Below are 20,620 nucleotides of genomic sequence, written 5' to 3'. Positions count from 1 at the left end.
GATCGCGCGGCTCACTTCAGTCACTCAGGAGATTTGTGGTCTCCGGTGAGTAATTCACCTGTGATCGCAAATAAAGCTGCGGCACACGCACAGAGCCGCGCGATCACAATGAAGTCGGCTGAAGTTCATCCGAGTTCATTCTGATCGCGCGGCAGTGTCTCGTAGCCAGCCATGCTCTTTTTGACAGTGCGGTCCCACTCGGCTCTGCTGGAAGGCTATGGGGATGCTGCAGAGCCGAGTGGGACCACATTGACAAAAATGTGCGTTCTGGAAGCATCCAGTATGCATGAATTCAGCAGGAATTCTGCAGTTAACAATGCGTCTCAGAACGCAGCTTTTCGGCTGCGTTCTGAGACGCATATGCAGTGACTTACACGCTGCGTAATAGAACGCAACGTGGGCACATAGCCTTAGGGGAACGGAGCTACTGGAAGAATGCTGTGCAATGAAGTTATGCTTCCACCGTCATCTCCGCCTCCATCGTCATCAAGCTTTTCTGCCCCTGGTGGTGAAAACAATTCTTTTGACAGCCCCTTGAGGGAGAGGCCTCAGCTTCTGTCTTCACCATTTGTTCCTGTGTAAAAAATATCCAACTATAACTTGACTAAAAATTATGTACTTCATTCCCTCCCCAAAAAAATCCAGCCGGGCTGATCGCAAATAGGACCAGCTGCTTTCCTCCTGCCGGGAGGTCGTACTTGATCCCTCACCCTTTACAAAAAAAGAAAAATCAATAAAGTTTATGGTCGGGTGATTTAGCAGATTTAAGGCCGGGTGTTAGGGAGGTTTCCATTCTGCTCCTGATCTTCCCAATGTTCTGAAGTTCCTGAGGGATTCACTAGAGGCCTGAAGCTGAATGCGCTGAGGGTCCATTTCTCAGCGATCAATTCTCTTTTTGAGGGGCCATTATCAGGAAGTCAGCTACTAACAAGATTTTTTAAGCAATTAAAAACATTTGAATGTTAATAAAAACTATATCTCCTCTTTGGGACCTTCCTACAGTATTGACGGCCTGGTACATCCTCCCTTTGAACCTCTAGAGCAGAGGTCTCACACACGGCCTCTGAGGCTGCTTCTTGTGGCCCGCAGGCCCATGGACCCAGTAACAATCGCGGCTGGTGCAGGGACCGCAGCTGTCAGAGCTTTATTTCAGATGATCGTTTTGCCAATGCTGCGGAGTCAATCTTTCTCTGCACAATTCAATGTCTGCCGCCGCCCAAGCAAGTGACGCAAATGACCTCAGCTGCTCACCTCTGATTGGCCAGATATTAAGTTGTGCAAAGAGAACTTGAATCTACGCACTGCGCAGCGCCAGCAAAGCATTCACCTGAATCTCAGATGAAGTGCCGACAGTGGCTGCGATCCTTACTGGGTCCATGTGCCTGCCGGCCGCAAGATGCAGGGAAGGGGACGCCAGGGGCACGGAGAACAGGTGAGAAGAAAGTTTTAGTGCGTGTGTGTGTGTGTGCGTGTGTGTGTGTGTCTGTGACTGCACAGGGCAGGGGGTGTATGTGTGTGTGTGTGTGTGTGTGTGTGTGTGTGTGTGTGTGTGTGTGTGTGGCTGTACAGGGTAGGGTGTGTGTGTGTGTGTGTGTACTAGCCAGGTAGTCACAGACAGGCCATTGCACAAACACCCGTCCCCCTAAAAAGGTAACAGCAGCAATGGACACACCAGGGGGCGAAGCCAGGCGTTTGGCCACGCCCACCGAGGAGTTCAGAGGGCCTGAGGCAGGAAGTGCAAGTCAGTCACGTTCAGTAGTCAAAGCAGTCAAGTTCAGGAGTGAGGAGGAGTCAAGTTTAGGAGGTGAAAGGGAGAGGAGTAACGTCTGACAGGTGTCTGGGTCGTAGCCTAGACAACCTTTGGCCAAGCGGCAGACGGTGGTCGCCGCCTGCAGGAGCCGGGAAGATGGCCTGGTGGAACCGTAAGAGACCGGGACAGGGTAGTGGACCGCTGGTACCGAACCGGGAAACCGGAGCACACAGGGGGTACTCAGACCCTGAAACGAGGTCCCGAATCTACCGGACTAAGTTAATTCACTGATTGAGGTCTGGACCTTAGGTCCTTTCCCAACCAAGTCCCGACTGAAGACAACAGCCCAACGAGGGGGATAAAAAGCCACCGCTCAGGCAGAGAGAGATCCCACGGGCCAGCGTCTGCGGGCAAACGGGCTCTCCCGACACACACACAGCCGGGGAGCGGACTCCCGTCGCTGAAGCGCAAGCAGTCAACAGCTACAAAACAAGGTGCAAGAGAAAGGCGGGAACCACCAAACCGGGTGGGGGGACCAGACGCAGCCGGCTGTGGGAACCGACCACCATTTTTTTGGTTTACCAGAGACTCCGGTGTATCTGTCAGAGTGAGTACAACTGTGCCTTTGGGCCGCGCACCGCCCTGCACCAATCCGCCCGCAGCCTCACCACCGGGCCCCAAGACCATCACCCCCTACCCATGGAGGGGTCAACACCTAGCTGCGCAACACCGTCCCCGGGGGCCTAGTAAACAGCAGCGGTGGTGTCTACATTCACCACAGCCAGTGGGTGGCGTCACAAACTTAACTCAAACCACGGCCCCGGCCGTAAACCTACCTGCCAACCCCCTACGTAGCGCCAACATCCTTTCAGAGCGACGTGACCCCAGGTCCAGAGGCGCTCGAGCCACCCAGTAAAGGGGACATTACTACAAGAGGACCAGGATGGGGACATTACTACAAGAGGACCAGGATGGGCTCATTACTACAGGATAGGTACAATGATGTGGATATTACTACATGATGAGGACCAGGATGGGGACATTATTACAAGATGGGGACAAGGATGTGTACATTACTACAGGATGAGGACTCGAATGGGGACATTACTACAGGATGGGGACAAGGATGGGCACATTACTACAATATGGGGACAAGTTTGGGGACATTACTACAAAAAGGGGACAATGATGGGGACATTACTAAAAGATGAGGACCAGGATGGGAGACATTACTACAATATGTTGGCCAAAATTACTATATATGGTGCTAGTTGTATTACTGTATTACTTAAAAAAGGGAATAAAATGTAAAAAAAAGGGGGAAAAAAGCCATTAATCCTGGCAGAGGGGTGCGTCATTCTGGGAGGACTCACGACAGAGCCCCAGAGGGACAATATTTGCATATCTATGGATATTAATATTTTTGGGCTCCATTGAAAAACACTTGGAAGCGTCCTGAGGGAGAAACGCGTCGAGGCGGCTATATCTGAAATAAGATGGTTTTTGGAAGGACAAACTACAACAAGGGATACCAGCATCCCTGATATCAATGGATGCGGCTGGTTCATTGGGGTGATATCCCCGGACGTCCTTCTGTATTTCAGTCTTCATGGAGAAATTGGTGGGCTAAGATATAGTCTCATTACTGGATGGTCTTTCGGCCCTATGCTACCGGAAGCTCTGAATGATGGGCCATATTCCATCCGTGTGACTGCGATTCACCTATACACTGTCTTGGAACTAAAAATGGTCTCTCTGAAAGATTTCCTGTATGTTAGTGCCTTACAGCTCTCAAGGCATTGTCAAATATTTGTTTTGTCTCACTTGACTCACTTTCTGCAACGACGGACGATTATAACATCGCCCCCCTTTTTCACACCTATACCCCAGCTCATCAGGACTATCTCCTTTGTTTATTGTTGATACATAGGGTCATTCAAGGGTAAGAATAGGGAAAGCCACTGTGGAGCGGGGAGACGACAATAACATTAGGGTGGTCTCCGCTGGTAGACAGGAGAGAACAGGGAAAGAAGGATAGGTGGATACCTCATTGTGTATACTGACATCTCTTAATATTTGTGGAAAAGATAAATTATATGAGCACCTGGAAACTTCACTTGGGGGTGTTTGTCATTTTAATATTTATGATTAAAAGTTATTTTACATTTGGAGCAAAAAAAAAAAAATAATAAATCCTGTTTTCTGAGTCTGTCTGATGACCCCAACATATTTATCATCTTGATAAGGAATTTTTTCTACCAACAAAAATGGTGTAAATACAGTGTGATATATATACAGTACAGACCAAAGGTTTGGACACACCTTCTCATTCAAAGAGTTTTCTCTACCACTTACTAAACCTGACAGGGCACACCTGTGAAGTGAAAATCATTTCCGGTGACTACCTCTTGAATATCATCAAGAGAATGCCAAGAGTGTGCAAAGAAGAAATCAGAGCAAAAGGCGGCTACTTTGAAGAACCTAGAATATAAGATATATTTTCACTTGTTTCACACTTTTTTGTTAAATACTTCATTCCACATGTGTTAATTCATAGTTTTGATGCCTTCAATGTGAATCTACAATTTTCAGAGTCATGAAAATAAAGAAAACTCTCTGAATGAGAAGGTGTGTCCAAACTTTTGGTCAGTACTGCAATATATTTTATATTTATCAGTGTCTGTGTCCGTCTCTCATGGATATATATACGCACCTACGGCACTGACCGTGCAAAAACGTTCGCTTTATTACACGGACGTGTTAAGGAGGACTACAGCTTTACATAAGTGTGTTTAGCATTCATATATCTTTTTAATTGAAAAAAAAATGGAATTTATCTTCCCGTTAATTCAGTTTCTAAGAAACCCTCCACGACAGCAAACAGAAGGTTAACTCTCCACCCTATGAGGGACAGGAAACACAAAGAGGTTAAATAACCCCTCCCCACCGCCCATCTCCAGTGTTTTTTTTCAAGCGCCACCAACAAATCATGAATGGTTTAAATCTTTTTATTTTCAGAAATAAGCCATTAATATGCATGCGAATAAGAGGAAAGGGAGGGATAACTGCGCTGTCGTGGAGGGTTTCCTAGAAACCGAATTAACGGTAACATAAATTCCATTTCTTCTAGTCACCCTCCACGACAGCACACAGGAGGAGTACCAACGAACAGGCTAGGGAGAGACAACAGCCTGTAGGACTTTACGTCCAAAGGCCAAATCTCCACTGGAAAGCCAGCCCAATCGGTAATGTCTAACAAAAGTATGGACAGAGGACCAGGTCGCTGCTTTGCAAATCTGTTCAATTGAAGAGTCAGCCCTCTCAGCCCAGGAAACTGACATAGATCGAGTGGAATGTGCGGTCAAGTGATCCGGAGGAAGGAGGCCTTGGGTAGCATATGCCTCTTTAATAGCGTTCTTTATCCAGTTGGAAACTGTGCTCTTGGCAGCCTTCTTTCCAGCATTCTTACCAACAATCTGTACAAAAAGATTGGAATCCTTTCTGAAGGACTCCGTTTTCTGAAGGTATAGCATGACTGCCCTATGGACATCGAGGGAATGAAAGTCCATCTCCTTTTGGTTAGCTGGATTTTAACAAAAAGATGGCAGAATAATGTCTCAGTTCCTATGAAAGTCTGACATCACTTTAGGGAGAAAGGAGGGATCCTGACGGAAGACGATTCGATCGTCCAGAATCTTCATATAGGGCTCCCAGACAGTAAGAGCCTGGATTTCATACACTCGTCTGGCCGTAGTAATCGCGATCAAGAATGCCGTTTTCCAGGCCAGATACCTCATGGTAGAGGAAGCCAGAGGTTCAAACGGAGCCAGAGTCAACCCCTGAACAACCAAGTTAAGATTTCAAGTGGGAAATATTGCCAGCGGTTTAGGACGGGCTGTAACCGCTGAAGAGAGGAATCGCTTCACCCAGCGATGGTTTGCCAGGTCCTGATCAAAATACGTACTTAAAGCTGATACTTGGACTTTGAGAGTGCTGGGGCTGAGACCTTTTTCAAGACCCAACTGTAAAAAGTCCAGGATGTCAGTCACATTTGAATGGAACGGGTCAGGAGTCTGAGGACTGCACCAGTTGATAAAGGTCTTCCAGATATTAAAGTAGATCAGATTAGTGACAGGCTTACGGCTTTTCTGTAGCATGTCAATGACCCTCTCAGACAGAGCCATAAGCTCTCAAAATGATGGCCTCAGAAGACATGCAGCCAGGTTCAGTCTCTTGAGGTCTGGGTGAAAGAGCGGACGTTGATGGAGAAGATCTGGGATCTGAGGCAATAGGAAGGGTCCATCCTGAGCCATGGATACTATTGCCCCAAACCATCTGCGTCTGGGCCACAGTGGCACGAACAGGATGGTAGGAACCCCGTCTGATCTGACTTTCTGAAGAGTCCTTGCCAGTAGCGGGATTGGTGGAAAGGCGTATGCCAGTTGAAACCTCCAAGGATGGGAGAAGGCATCCACTGCTATCGCCAGATCCCTGGGATTTAGAAAGAAAAATTGACATACCCTTGCGTTCTGCCAAGTTGCAAAGAGATCCACCTCCGGTTGTCCCCACTTTTTTACTAAGGAATGGAACACATCTGGTTTCAGGGACCATGCTCCAGGATGAACGTCCTGCCTGCTGAGGTAATCCGCTTGAGTATTTTCGGAGCCCTTCAGGTAGACAGCTGACAGTGACAGGAGGTGTTTTTCTGCCCAAAAAAAGATTCCTGTGGAAATCCTTTGCAAACGTCTGTGGCGCGAGCTGCCTTGATGACGTAAGTGAGCTACCGATGTCATATTGTCGGAGTACACCATGACATGTGCCCCTTGAAGCATGGATTTCGATGCCCTGAGCGCCTGAAGGACGGCTTCCAGTTCTCGATAATTTGCGGAGCTGCAACTGATGTTTGCTGACCAGAGGCCTTGGAAGGGAACCTGAGAGATTATCGCCCCCCCAGCCTTTCTGGCTAGCATCTGTGGTGATCGTCACCAACAGCTCTCGATTCCAAAAAACTCCTTTTTGGAGATGGGCAGGGATCATCCACCATAACAAGGAGGCTTTCACCGGACCTGGCATGGATATCTTCTTGTTTAGGGAGCTCTGGGCGCCGTCCCAAGATGCCAAGATATTAGCCTGAAAGGTTCGTGAGTGGGCCTGAGCCCAGGAGACCGCCGGGATGCAAGATGTCATAGATCCTAGTACTGACATTGCGAATCTCAGGGTGACAACTCATTGGCAATGCAGAAATTATTATTTTTTTCCTTTGATCCCCAACTGCTTGTCTCTCGGAAGGAAGGATTGTTGTTTTACAGAGTCCAACATGACTCCGAGGAAGACCTTTTTTGTGGAGGGAAGAAGGTCCGACTTCTGATGGTTCACCACCCATCCCAGGTTGTGGAAGACTCTTAAGGGTGCTTTACACGCTGCGACATCGCTACCGATACATCGTCGGGGTCACGTCGTTAGTGACGCACATCCGGCGCCGGAAGCGACATCACAGCGTGAGACACCAAGGAGCGACGATCAACGATCGCAAAATCATTAAAAAACGGTGATCGCTGACATGTCGCTCCTTTCCTTAATATCGTTGCTGACACAGTTACGATGTTGTTCGTCGTTCCTGTGGCACCACACATCGCTATGTGTGACACCGCAGGAACGACAAACATCTCCTTACCTGCGTCCACCAGCAATACGGAAGGAAGGAGGTGTGCGGAATGTTACGTCCCGCTCATCTCCACCCCTCCGCTTCTATTAGACGGCCGCCTAGTGATGTTGCTGTGACACCGAACGCACCTCCCCTTTGACGGAGGGATTGTTCGGCGGTCACAGCGACGTCGCTGCACAGGTATGTGCGTGTGACGCTGCCGTAGCGACAATGTTCACTACGGCAGCGATCACCAAATGTCGCACATACGACGGGGCGGGTGCTATCGCGCTCGACATCGTTAGCAATGAGTGTCAAATACCCTTTAGTGTGAGCTGCACGTGTTGAAGGAGCAATTGGGCAGAAGGGGCCATTACCAGGAAGTCGTCGAGGTAGGGGATTATACAAACGTTTTGACCCCGCAGGAATGCTACCACCTCCCCCATTATTTTGGTGAAAACCCGAGGTGCACATGAGAGACGGAACGGGAGGAAGTTGAACTGATAATGCCGGAGACGCCCCTTGTGGAAAACTGCGAAGCGAAAGAACATTTTGTGGGCGTGAAAGAGCGAGAAATAGTAGTACGCATCTTTTAGATCTATAGTGGCCATAAAAAATCCCGGAACGACAAGCGGCGTAGTGGACCTAACAGATTCCATTTTGAAACGCCGGTAGATAATGTGGCGGTTTAAGGGTTTTAGGTTGCTTATTAACCGAGGGGTGCCGTTGTTTTTGTTTTTTTTTTTTATCAGGAAGAGACGGGAGTAATGGCCGAATCCCGCCTCTGACTCTGGTACGACCGATACTACCCCTATTTTTTGGAGGTTTTGAATACAGCCCATGAGAGTGGCATGACTTCCCCGGGAGGGAGAGGAAGTGACCAGAGTACAGTGAGAAGGATAACTGGAGAACTCCACCTTGAGACCCTCTTTGATGGTGCTAAAGACCCATGGGTTTAATGATACCTCCTGCCACTGACTTAGGAATGCTGACAGCCGACCTCCAATATTGATGGAGTCATTGCATGTCTTGCTGCTGCCTCCGATGTTCAGACCTTTGGGATTGAAAGATGCTCCTTCCTCTGTCCCCTTTCTGGTAATTCCAAGGGGAAATTTACCCTTCCCTCTGTAATGGGTAGATGGATTCTGGGGGAGGGGGGGGACGGACGATAAAGTTTCTTATGTGGTGTGTCTTCTGGCAACAGTCTTCTTATCCGTAGCCTTCACCAGAATCTCTTCTAGGGCTGGACCAAAAACATGGGCCCATCGAAACGGTAGAGAACACAGTTTCACTTTGGAGGCCGCATCACTGCTCCAAAGCTTAAACCAGAGAGCTCTTCTCACCGCATTAGAAAGGACCGCACTTCGTGCTGTTACACGGACAGATTCCGCAGAAGTATCAGCCAGAAACCCTGTTGCCTTCTGGAGGAGTGGCAGGGAAGCCAGGATATCTTCCTTGGGGGGTGTCTTGGGTGGGATGTTCCTCCAGCTGTCCCAGCCATCTGAACAAGGAGTGGGCCACACAGGTGGAGGCGACCGCTGTCTTATGAAGAACCGCGGATGCCTCTCAGGATTTCCAAAGGAGGCTGTCCATCTTACAGTCAATGAGATCTTTGAGTTGAGACGAATCTTCGAATAGGAGGGTTGTCTTCCTTGCCACTCTGGCGACCTGAATATCTACCTTAGGTATATCCCAGCAACAGGTGGAATCTTCTTCCAGCAGGAACCTATTTCTCAATTCACGGGAAATGGTAAGGCGTTTCTCAGGATTTCTCCACTCCTGTAAAACCATCTCTCGGACTAATTCGTGGACCGGAAATCCCAACTTCCTACGGGTTCTAAGACCCCTGAACATTTTGTCTTGTAAATTTTTCCTCTTCTACCCCCATAGTCTCCCTTACCGCACCTAAAAGTTCATCCATATCCTCCATTGAGAAAAAATACCTTGCTTCAACTTTATCCGAAGATAAGCCATCATCGTCGTCAAACATCTCTTCCGGGGCCGAGAAGGGCCCCTCCATGGAATCTGACTCTGAGTCCTCCACCGGGCTGATTTTTCTTTTATTAGGTGCAGAAGGCGCAGAAATTGCAGCAGTGGGGAGTTGTGAAAGGGACGCCAGGGAGGACTGAATCTCCTGACGGACCATATTTTTAAGTTCATCCATAAGAGAGGGTTGTTCGTCTCCTACTACCTGATCGGTACCGGGCTGACATAGCTTCTTGGGATGTTCAGCAGGAAGCTTTTTATTGCATATCATGCACCTTTTGATAGATGGCTTCTCCTTCTTGGGGGCAGGAGTCTAGTCTCCCTAAGGGGGAGAGAAGAGGCCATAAATACAGGCACCCAGAAGTGAAGTCATATAATAGCCCACCACCCCGACATAACCTCCTAGTCACTGGTACTCAAAGAACCGGGGGCTGAGCTGGGCTCTACAGACGCAGAGCTAGTAGAGCGATCTCCTTCCATCCTCGCCTGGAGAGTGCTGTTACCTGGGTCCGTTATGATCTCCGGGTTATATCCAGCCATGGGTGACTCCTCCTCCTCTATTGGTCGGGGGGGGGCGCAGGCTTCCACCGGAGGGAATGCCGTCATTCACAGGCAGCGACGGCGCGTGCAGTCCACAGTGGAATGCATGAACCTGGAAGTGACGTCATAACTTCCACGCACCATCGCCACCACGTGTGGGAGAGGAGGGGGTGCCATGGAACTGCCGGAGGTCCATGGAAGTCACTCTGCCCTGCTTTACCTCGCGGAGGCGCAGGAGGAGCAGACCGGTCCCGAAACCCAAGGAGACGGGAGCAGCACTGGAGGAGGAAGCAACTTGGCCCCGACCTCAGCTGCCCGGTAAGTAACCTAACGCCGCGCTCTCGTCACCGGCCATGAGAGCACAGCAGTAACCTCAGGAAACAACACTGGAGATGGGAGGTGCGGAGGGGTTATTTAACCTCTTTGCGTTTCCTGTCCCTAATAGGGTGGAGAGTTAACCTGTGTGCTGTCGTGGAGGGTGACTAGAGAAAACGTATGCTCTGTTCTTGTGCAAACAGACATGGGCAGCTTCTAGTAGGGCTTTGCACACGCTAAATGTAGGAGGTCTGTATAAGGTCTGGTTGTAATTCTAGAAGCTGGCCCCATTACCTGGAAAAGAAGCGACAACTGTGAAACCGAAATAGTCATCATTAGAAATTAGAAGCGGGTTCACTGCCACATGGGGACATTGATGAATGGGAGCATTCCATGTCTGGGGGAAGAGTGTGGTGGGGGAGGGAGGTAAAAAAGGGGGAGGGGGTAAAAAAAACAGAAAAGGGAAAAGAGGGGGGAAAGAGGAAAGGGAAAACGGGCAAAAAAAGGGAGATGGGGGAAAAAAATGGAGAATGGGAAAAAAAGGTAGAGGGGGAAGGGAAAAGAGGAAAAAAGACGGAGGAAGGGAAAAGGGGGAAAAGGGGGAAGGGAGACGGAAGAAAAAAAGGGAGAAAAGAAAAAGGGGAGTAAAGGAAAAAAAAGGTAAAATAAGGAAAAAAAAGTGAGAAAAAGGAAAAAGGGATAAAAAAGGGCGAAAAGGAAAAAAAGGGCGAAAAGGAAAAAAAAGGGCGAAAAGGGAAAAAAAAAGGGAGAAAAGGAAAAAAACAAGGGTGAAGGAAACAGTGAATATGTATGAAGGATAATGAGCAGCCCTATAGCAGCGTGGAGACTCACTTAGTATAACGTTCCTGCTCCAATCACTGAATCCCTTCTACCTACATTTTTAAGCAATGGATTCTGGTCCCCATAGACTTATATGGGGACTGGCGTCCGGCCAGATATCTGGGATCAATTCCGGGCCCCAACCAGGGTATTGGAACTTTTTTTGCAAGTCCTCCCATCACTAATGACATTTTTTGCTGTTTTTTTGTTTGTTCTTTTTTCACTTACTCAGTTTCTGGGGGGTCAGAAAAAAAACAAAACGAAGTGTGTGCATGGGATTTCTGAAGTCTCAGAGCATTTACTGGTACAGTACTGTAAAAAGCAACTTTTATAGGGAATCTGTCAGGTGATTTTCTAGTACAATACTAATGGTATCCTGGTATAGGGCTTCAGCCGCCCTTTCAGGATCAGCAACTATCATTGCTCTGCCTTCTCCTGTTATCTTGTTGAGTCCAGAGAACTCAGTGTGATGTAGTTACTAGTGAAGTGTATGGAAATAGAGTGAATGTGCGCTGCTCCCCCGGCCCTATGTAAGTATACCATTAATATTTTACTAGAAAATCACCTGACAGATTCCCTTTAACAAAAAAAAAAAAAGAAATGAAATGTGTGAACAAGGCCTTGACCAAACAGCAAAATTTCTACTGCATGAAACAATCTGCAGCAGAATCCGCTGGAAAATATGGAGCATTTGGTGCGGATCTGTAGATGTTACCCTTTCAATTGGAATTTATTTGCACCAGATCCACACCATAGGCCCTGTGCACACGCTGCATTTTTCTCACTTTTTTGAGTGCAGATTTGTCACAAAGTCAGTGAGAATCCTGACGCCTCGTGCACACATTGTGTCCTGGCAGATTTGGTGCAGAAAATAATCTGCAGCGTCAATTCTTCCTGCGATTTTCCAGTATTTCACCCCAGAACGCTAGAAAAGGTCAAATAAAAACACATCAGAAACGCAGGTTTTGCCGCTGCAGGTTTCCTGCCAAGAGATGCGGAAATGGTGCAGAAATTACTGCACCCAAATACTGAAGAAGGTGTGCACATGGCCGAATGCTCCACATTGTGCAGCGGCTTCTGCTGCAGAGGTTGTGGGATCACAAGCAGCCGACCCCTGACAATCAGTGATTGGTCTCTGCAGCTGCAGACACATCCCATGATAATTAGGTTTCCCCTGTGGCCTCAAAATAAAAATCACACCTGCAAAGTGTTAGAAGAAAAAAAATCCCAACAACCATAAGAGTTTTTCTCAATTTTTATTTTTTTTTTATACACTTTGCAGGCCTAAATTTTGTTTTGAGGTCACAGGGGAACCTAATTATTGGGGGATGTGTTGTGAATACGTTTTCCAGTTTGGGGCTCGCTCTTGTGGTCAGTGCTGGCGGTGCCGTTGATGTGTGGAATGAAAGCCACACGCCTGTAGAGGACTGGCAATCAGGGTCAGATTGGGACTATATAACTGAGTAGTTGTCTCCTGTTACTTGCAGGTGCTCAATGGTCTCCTGTGTGTTAAGGACATTCTGTAACCAGCTCTGCTCACTACCAAAACATCGCTCAGATAAGTGGTCTTTGTACCTCTGCTGTTTGTTTTCCACCTTCTTGTTTTTTTCTGCTTTGATACTAATGCTTGATTTCTATTTTGTATTTGTGGAGTTCTTGGGGGAATGGGATCATTCCCTGCTGGGAGTGTCTGTATACTTAGCTCCATGATTCTGCAAGGTATTGTGTTTGTCATGCTTGGTATTAATTTCGTCCCTCATCTGTATTATTGTTTTTGGATCCCAGTAACATCAGAATGCTGATACAGTGGGGGAGAGGTTGTGTGACCTCAGGATTTTTCCATATCAGAAGTGCTGGTATTTATTAGGTGTTTTTTTACGGTTGCAGACAGTACTCCTTCCTATCCTTTCCTATAAAGATAGTTTGGGCCTCACCTTTGCTGAATCTGTCTTTTCTAGCTTTGTATTGTGTTTTTCTATATCTCTGTAGCCTTTACATGTGGGGGGCTATCTATCTTTGGGGACTGCTCCGAGGCAGATTAGCTTTCTTATATGTCTGTGAGATTATTTAGTTCTACGGCTGTGTCGAGACGACTAGGTCATCGTAGGCTCGTCCCACGGCTACTTCTAGTTGTGTGTCAGGATTAGGTCTGCAGTCCGTTAAGGTTCCAGCCACTCTGTTACTATTTGGGATTCCGCATTTTTTTGATCCTCCTCGGTCCCTGAATCATAACAGGGATGTGTGACTCTGCAGCAGCTGAAGGGACAGAAGTTTCTCACCCCATCAATAGTTGATCATGAAAGTCAGGGGCATCGCTTGAGTCAAAGGCCCAGGGCTCCAGCACCGAACTTCATGCACGGAGCCCTGGATCTCCTGCAACCACCGCATTCAACTGTGTCAGTGTCATGTTGCCACTGACAGAGTTCAATCCTGAAACAGAACAAAGCCAAGGCCTCCATCAAAGCCCATCTCCTAAACCGCACACCGCTATAGACCTGCGACTTACAAAACGCCACTCTTATTGGTCTTTGTATAATGTGTGTTTTCTAGAGGTAATGGTCATGTTACATTATTATGTACAACGCAAAAAAAAAAAAAAGGCTAAAACCCACAAATTTGCAGGGGGGTAGAGGACCCTTTGGGCTACAAAACGTACAGCTTAGATTTTCAATTAGACTTTCAGAACAGGTAATTTTGGTACTAGAGTTCAGGAGAGGGTGATTTTCGAGACCACCAACCAAAAAGTTTTTGAAACCTCTTGGGGTGTAGGCTTCGATGTCCTCTAGGAACCCTGAAAGGTTTGGGACAATGGGGACTTGGATAGTGGAGAAACAGACATTGGAAAGAGGACCTGTTCATAGGCCATACATGGGGGTGGCTGAGCTGCCTCATTTCTCGTGGTAAAGGGGGCCACGTGTTATACACCCGAGGGGGGATACGGCGCTGGATATATCAAATCTGTCTGTACATACAAGCCTCCCCCACCCTGGCACAGAAAAGTGACCAATCATGTGTGATGTGCTGTCCCCTCCCCGGTGCCCTCCGCTGCCTCCACCTGAGACCTGTGTCCTGGTTCTTCCTACATCCCACATGTCCTCCATAGCAGCACAGGGACGGCAGCCGCACGTCTGATCCAGACCTCCATAGCTTCTGACTTACCATAGGGCTGTGGAGGCAGAAGGAGCAGAACGCCGGCCTCAGTGTGGGGGGAAACAGAGGGGACAGGTAGGACGAGTCTACATATGACATGTCAGTGCCGGGGCAGAGAGCGGCCACATCACTGAGGTCCACAGGACGGGGAGCGTCACAGCCGCCAACACCAGCTCAGACATTTATATGTACGAGGGTCAGGAAAAGATGGAAGTAACGTATGGAAGCGATAATAAAAGAGGAGAATCAGGAAAATTACACATCTGCTTCCTAAATCATTAAGCAGAGGTGCGGAGGCCGCGATATTCCCCGGTGCTCAGCCGGACTCTGCACAGGAGCAGCTGCGCCATCACCGGACGCTTCTGCTGTGATGTGGACGGCAGATAAAGCTTTACTGCGAACACCGGAGACTCACACACGATATCAACCGCCCGTCCTCACCCCCGCGCCCGTCCTCACCACTCCGACCGGCCATCATCACCTGCCCATCATCACCCCTGCCCTCACCCCCCGCCTGGCCATCGTCACCCCCCGCCCGGCCATCGTCACCTACCCATCATCATCTCCGCCCGTCATCATTACACACCTGTGGAAACCTCTCCTGGACTCTCCTCCTTCCCGTCACTCACACTCGGCTGATCCCCCCTCGTCATCGCTTCTTCTTCTTCTTCTTCCTCCACTTTAATATTAGTGGGATCTTCCCCCTGATATATCAGATGTAACAATCAGCACAATACAAGAGACCACCAATATCTATGACACCTACGATCGCAGGAGCAGAAATGTCCCCCATATACAGTTGTGCTCAAAAGTTTACACACCCCGGCAGATTTTTTGCTTTCTTGGCCTTTTTTCAGAGAATATGAATGATAACACACAATCTGTTTCCCACTCATGATTAGTGGTCGGGTGAAGCCATTTATTGTCATGTACTGTGTTTTCTCTTTGTAAATCATAATGACAACCAAAAACATCCAAATGACCCTGATGAAAAGTTCTCACACCCTGGTGATTTTGGCTGATAACATGCACAGAAGGTAACACAAATGGGTGTGAATGGCTAATAAAGGTGACATCCTCACCTGTGACCTGTCTGCTTGTAATCAGTGTGTGCATAAAAGCGGAGTGAGTTTCTGGGGTCCAGACAGACTCTGGCATCTTTCCTCCAGGCACTGACGTTTCTGGATTGTGAGTCATGGGGAAAGCAAAAGAATTGTCAACGGCTCTATGGGAAAAGATAGTTGTACTGTATAAAACAGGAAAGGGATACAAAAAGATATCCAAGGAATTGATAATGCCAGTCAGCGGTGTTCAGACTGTGAATAACAAATGGAAAATCAGGGGCTCTGTAAAAACCACACCATGATCAGGTAGACCAACAAAAATGTCAGCCACAACTGCCAGGAAAATTGTTCAGGATGCAAAGAAAACCCCACAAATAACATCGGCTGAAATATAGGACTCACTGAGTCCTGAGCGGTGCGGCTGCTTCAAGATGCACAATAAGGAGGCACTTGAAGAAAGATGATAATTACTTACCGGTAATTGTATTTTCCAGAGCCTCAATAGCATCGCACGTGAGAGAGTGTATCCGCCCCAGGCACAGAAAAGGGGCGGCACCTCTCCAAAACCCCAGTGTGTTTATAGAACTGTAGAGGTAACCGCCTTATTAACAGACATATCCATCACCAAACGGGAGAAGCCCCCTTGTGCTGTACATAGCTCATACACCATGAGGTCTATAATAGAGATAGGTGTTTGTTTTTTTGGTTCATCTTTTGTTGTTAATACCATACTTATGAAAGCAGGGAGGGAACTAGCACACTGCGGTCATGGCTCTGAAAAATCCAATTACCGGTAAGTAATTATCTTTTCTATCCCATGACGGCACCGTACGTGAGAGAATAAAATAGAAGCATGCCAGGGTGGGACCACCGCCGATAGCACCTCTCTCCCAAAGGACAGATCCGGAATCCAAACGGTAGTGCTTGAAATAGGTGGAGGGTGATGACCACACTGCGGCCTTACAGATCTGCTCCACTGAGGCATTTGCCCTTTCTGCCCAGGAAGTAGATATAGCCCTAGTAGAATGGGCCCTAATCACCTGAGGAGGGGGCTGTCCTGAGTATGCCCAGCTAATGGCCTCCCTTACCCATCTAGCAATAGTGGACCTGGTGGCCGCTCTCCCTTTATTCGGACCACCAAAGAGAATAAAAATGGTGGAAGATTTCCAAATACCTGAGGACGCTTCTCCTGACGTGTAAGGAATGGAAGACCTGCTCCCCCTGTGAGCTAGGATTTTCACAGAAGGAAGGCAAAACAATCTCCTGCCCCCTATGAAATTTGGAATTGAAGGCTGGGTCTGGCTTAAATACTATCCTGTCATCCAGAATAGTGGTAAATGGAGGGGAAATGGAAATGGATTGCAATTCACAAATACGCCTGGCTGAGGTTAATGCCACCAATAAAGCTACCTTAGGGGTGAGGGATTTGATGGAGGCCGCAGTGATGGGTTCAAATGGGGGTCTTGTGAGGGTATTCAGTACCAAATTAAGATCCCAGGGGGCTATCTTAGGACCCGCCAGTGGTCTAGATGTAAATGAGGCCCTGATGAACCTGAGCAACCAAGAATGGTCGGCAATTTTCCTGTCAAAGATTGCGCATAAAGCTGATACTTGTACTTTTAGTGTACTGGTAGACACACCCCTTCCAAGGCATTTTTTCAGAAATTCCAACACTTCCGACAGAGGGACCTTGCGGCTTCCCCAATAGTCTACGTCCCGAGAATTCAAGGAATTTCTCCCACACTGCAGCATATTTGGTAGAGGTTACTTGTTTCCTGCTACTGAGAAGCCTGGACACTAAGTTTGGTGAGAACCCCCTGGCCGTCAGAAGGCCCCTTTCAAGTTCCAGGCTGTTCGGTGTAACCTTTCCACTTGAGGATAAAGGGTCGGCCCCTGAGAGAGAAGATCGTGTGTGTCTGGCAGAATCCAGAGAGTCTGATACAGACAGTATTCTCAGCCATGTAAACCAGGCCCATCTGGGCCAGAAGGAGGCAATCATGATGACTCTGGCCTTCTCCCTCTGAATTTTCCTCAACACTAGTGGAAAGGATGGAAAGGCGTATGGCAATTGGAAGTCCCATGTTTGCAGAAGTGAGTCTATTCCTTCCGGTCCTCCCCTCAGACCTAGGTAAAATACACTGTCTGTTGATTCCCTTGATTTGCAAACAAATCTATTTCTGGTGTACCCCAGAGTAGGCAGATCTGATGAAAAACGTCCTGGTTCAAAGTCCATTCTGTTTAGCGTAATCTGTGATGGCTCAGGTAGTTGGGTACGATGTTGTCTGAACCTTTGAGATGACGTGCCTTGAGTGGTTGCAGGTTCTCCTCTGCTCTCCTGAAAATCTTCTGTCTCCATCATCAGAGATCTCGATAGCTATCGGATGTTCATCGTTCCAGAAACTCCGTTCCTCAGGTTCCGCTCGTCCCGCCACCAATCCAGCGATATGAGGACCTGGTCTGACAGAAGGAACTTGTGTTCCAGGTCCAGATCCACTGCTTGAACAGCCAAGATCTGCCCCTGAAGGCTTCTGGTGTGGAACTGAGCCAATTGGACTGCAGGAATCGTGGATGTTAGGGAACCTAACAAAGACACTGCTAGCCTCAGTGACATGTTTGGCCGTTCCTGTGCTGATAGGACCTTTTGTTTTAGTTTTATTATTCTTTCCGTCGGGAGGAAACGATATTGACGCACAGAGTCCAGAGTGATGCCCAAAAATATGTGAACTTGGGCGGGGTGCTATTTTGATTTTGCTTTGAGATCGGATAGGACTGAGGAGACTTGGTTGACGGCCACCAAACAATCCCTTTCTGACTTTCCCACGATTACAAAGTCGTCCAGGTAAGGGACTATTAGTATATCCTTTTTCCTCAAACAGAATGCTACATCCGCCACCATCTTGGTGAAAACCCTCGGGGCTGCTGAAATGCAGAACGCGAGGCACTGGTACTGCAGGTGAGTCAGTTCCCCTTTATGTTTACTGCCAGCCTTAGATATTTTTGGTGTTCTTTGTGGATCGGGACATGGCAGTATGTATCTGTCGGGTCTACCATCGCCATGTAGCAGAGGGGGAATAGGAGTCCCACTGCTGACTTCAGGGTCTCCATCTTGAACCTCTCCTCTACCAAATAGCGGTTCAGAGATCTTAAATTGAAGATGGTCCGAAAGGACCCATCGGGTTTTTTTTTTTTGATTCAGGAATAGGTTGCTGTAATACCTCGCCCCATAATCTGACTCTGGCACACTGCTTAAAACCTATTTTTCCAATAAGAAGAGGACTTCCCGTTCTATTACCCCCTGCTTTTTTGGGGCTACCTGGGAACTTATTACCTGTTGTAGAGGGAGGGAAGAAAAGGTCAGCCTGAGACCCAGGGAGACAGTATGTAGAACCCAAGCCGAGGCCAAAAGAGCCTTCCACGGGGGAAAAACTGACTTGACCTTCCACACACCTGGGACTTGGCATCATTGCCTCTTATAGGTTCCTTTATGGGAGGGCTTGTTAAATAGAAAATCTTTTGTCTGGGCCTTATCGTGTGCCAAAGGGCGCCCCCTGTTATTCCTTTGGCTCTTTCTACCCCCTCTACCTCCTAAACTTAGAAAGGAACCTCTGACCCTGGACCCAGAGAGGGCGGGGAACGTTTGCTTTTGTCCGCGCTACCTTTTCCAGGATCTCATCTAAGGCCACTCCAAATACATACTCTCCTTGGTATAGCATAATTTCATTTTTGATTGGAAGTCTGCGTTCCAAGTTTAAGCCATAACGCCCACCTACTGGAATTAGAAAGTGCACAGGCGGCTAATCTGACCCCATCCACCAAAGCATTGGCAAGGAAATTTGCTGCCTTCTGAATAGTGGGCAGGGCCTCTAATAATCTTCCCCTAGCATTTGTCCCTAATCTGGACCTCCAACTCCTGGAGCCATTTCACGAGGGACCTTGCGATACAGGAGGCAGCGATGTTAGGTTTGAACGATCCCGCTGCAGCTTCCCAGGTTCCTTTAAGGAAAGCATCTACTTTCTTGTCCAGAGGATCTTTAAGGGAACCTAAATCTTTGAATGGCAGAACTATAGTTTTCAAGATCTTGGAAATCGCAGCATCTATTTTGGGCGCTTTTTCCCAAGACTGGCATAACTCCTCAGAGAAGGGGTATTTCCTTTCAAGGATTTGGGGGACAGATACCTCCCTGATCGTTTTTTTTTCATTCCTTGTTAAGCGGAATAGATTTTTATGGACTGGGAAGACTCAATGCTTACGCTCCTCTAGATTGCTAAACATGGAGTCCTGGACTGATCGCTGCTTTTTCGGGGATTCCACTTTTATGACTTTTAGGAGTTTGTCCGTGTCCTCTGCCCGAAAGCATGGTTGATCGTGCTCCTCATCAGATGATGATGACTCAGATGTGGACACCAATAATCCCGGCTCCTCCCTGTCTTCCTGAGAGCTATCTTCAGATGGAGACTGAGCTTTACTGGTGGATGCGGCGGGGGCTCCTACAAGACTCAGCTCCCTCTTCACTGTATTTTTAACCTTGTTCTTCATTAAGGAGCTAATTTCCTGAAACATGCCCGGAGATTCTTCCGCCACTGTCTTTTCAATAGATCGTTGGCAGAGCTTCTTTTCGGATTCAGGACTTCTTGTACAAACACACATGCCCTATGTTTGGTCTTTGCTACCGCTTTCTTGACCTGAATTTATTAGGGACAAAAAGATAGAGGGGGAAGGGGAGGGTCAGTACATGTCGTGGGAGATCACACTTACCCGTCCTGAGCCCGGGCAGTTACAGCGGTAGGAGCAGGTTTGGGGTCTTCTGCAGGAACACTAGGCGATGAGGGAGGTTCCAACTTGTAGGCCACGTCACCAATAATGCAACAGGAACATGAGGATCGTTTCCCAAATGTTTTGAATCTGACAGGCTCCGCCTCCGATCTAGGAGATGGCCTGTGACGCCATCCCTGGTGTGCACCGTCACATCCGCTCCCATGAGCCCTCACCTCACTGGAAGTGGTAGCTGGGTTCGCGCCTGCGCACACGGCCGAGTGCTTCCCCCGGCGCATGATGGTGCCTGCGGCTCTGCCCTCTTGATCTCTGGAAGCGGCCACGGTGTCACTGCTCCAGCTGCCCACAAGGAGGAACAAGCCCCGGCCCGAAGGCAACCCGTGGCTCCACTGCCCAATGGTTTCCCAGGGAACCCCCGGTTCGAGAGACTCTGGGCATGAAAAAGGAGCCGGGCATGAGGAAGGAGCTGTGCATGCGACCAGCGTGGCTCGTGACACCAGGATCCCAGAGACCTCCTGACACCCGAGACCCAATCATCTGGAGAAGTCCAGGTAACA

The 20,620-nt window shown here is 48.3% G+C and overlaps 1 protein-coding gene across 1 annotated transcript in view; it reads right to left on the bottom strand.

Moving 5' to 3' along the window:
* Positions 1–20,620, bottom strand: part of LOC142263491 (uncharacterized) — a 325,147-nt gene that overhangs the window by 299,072 nt on the left and 5,455 nt on the right. Inside the window, 1 exon segment of the mRNA XM_075332232.1 lies at positions 14,812–14,929. Coding sequence (XP_075188347.1) covers positions 14,812–14,929 — 118 coding nt within the window.

The sequence above is a fragment of the Anomaloglossus baeobatrachus genome, chromosome 1, assembly GCF_048569485.1.
Source record: "Anomaloglossus baeobatrachus isolate aAnoBae1 chromosome 1, aAnoBae1.hap1, whole genome shotgun sequence".
NCBI lineage: Eukaryota > Metazoa > Chordata > Amphibia > Anura > Aromobatidae > Anomaloglossus > Anomaloglossus baeobatrachus.
Note: the sequence above shows the minus strand (reverse complement) of the source record. Positions and strands in the feature narration are given on the sequence as shown.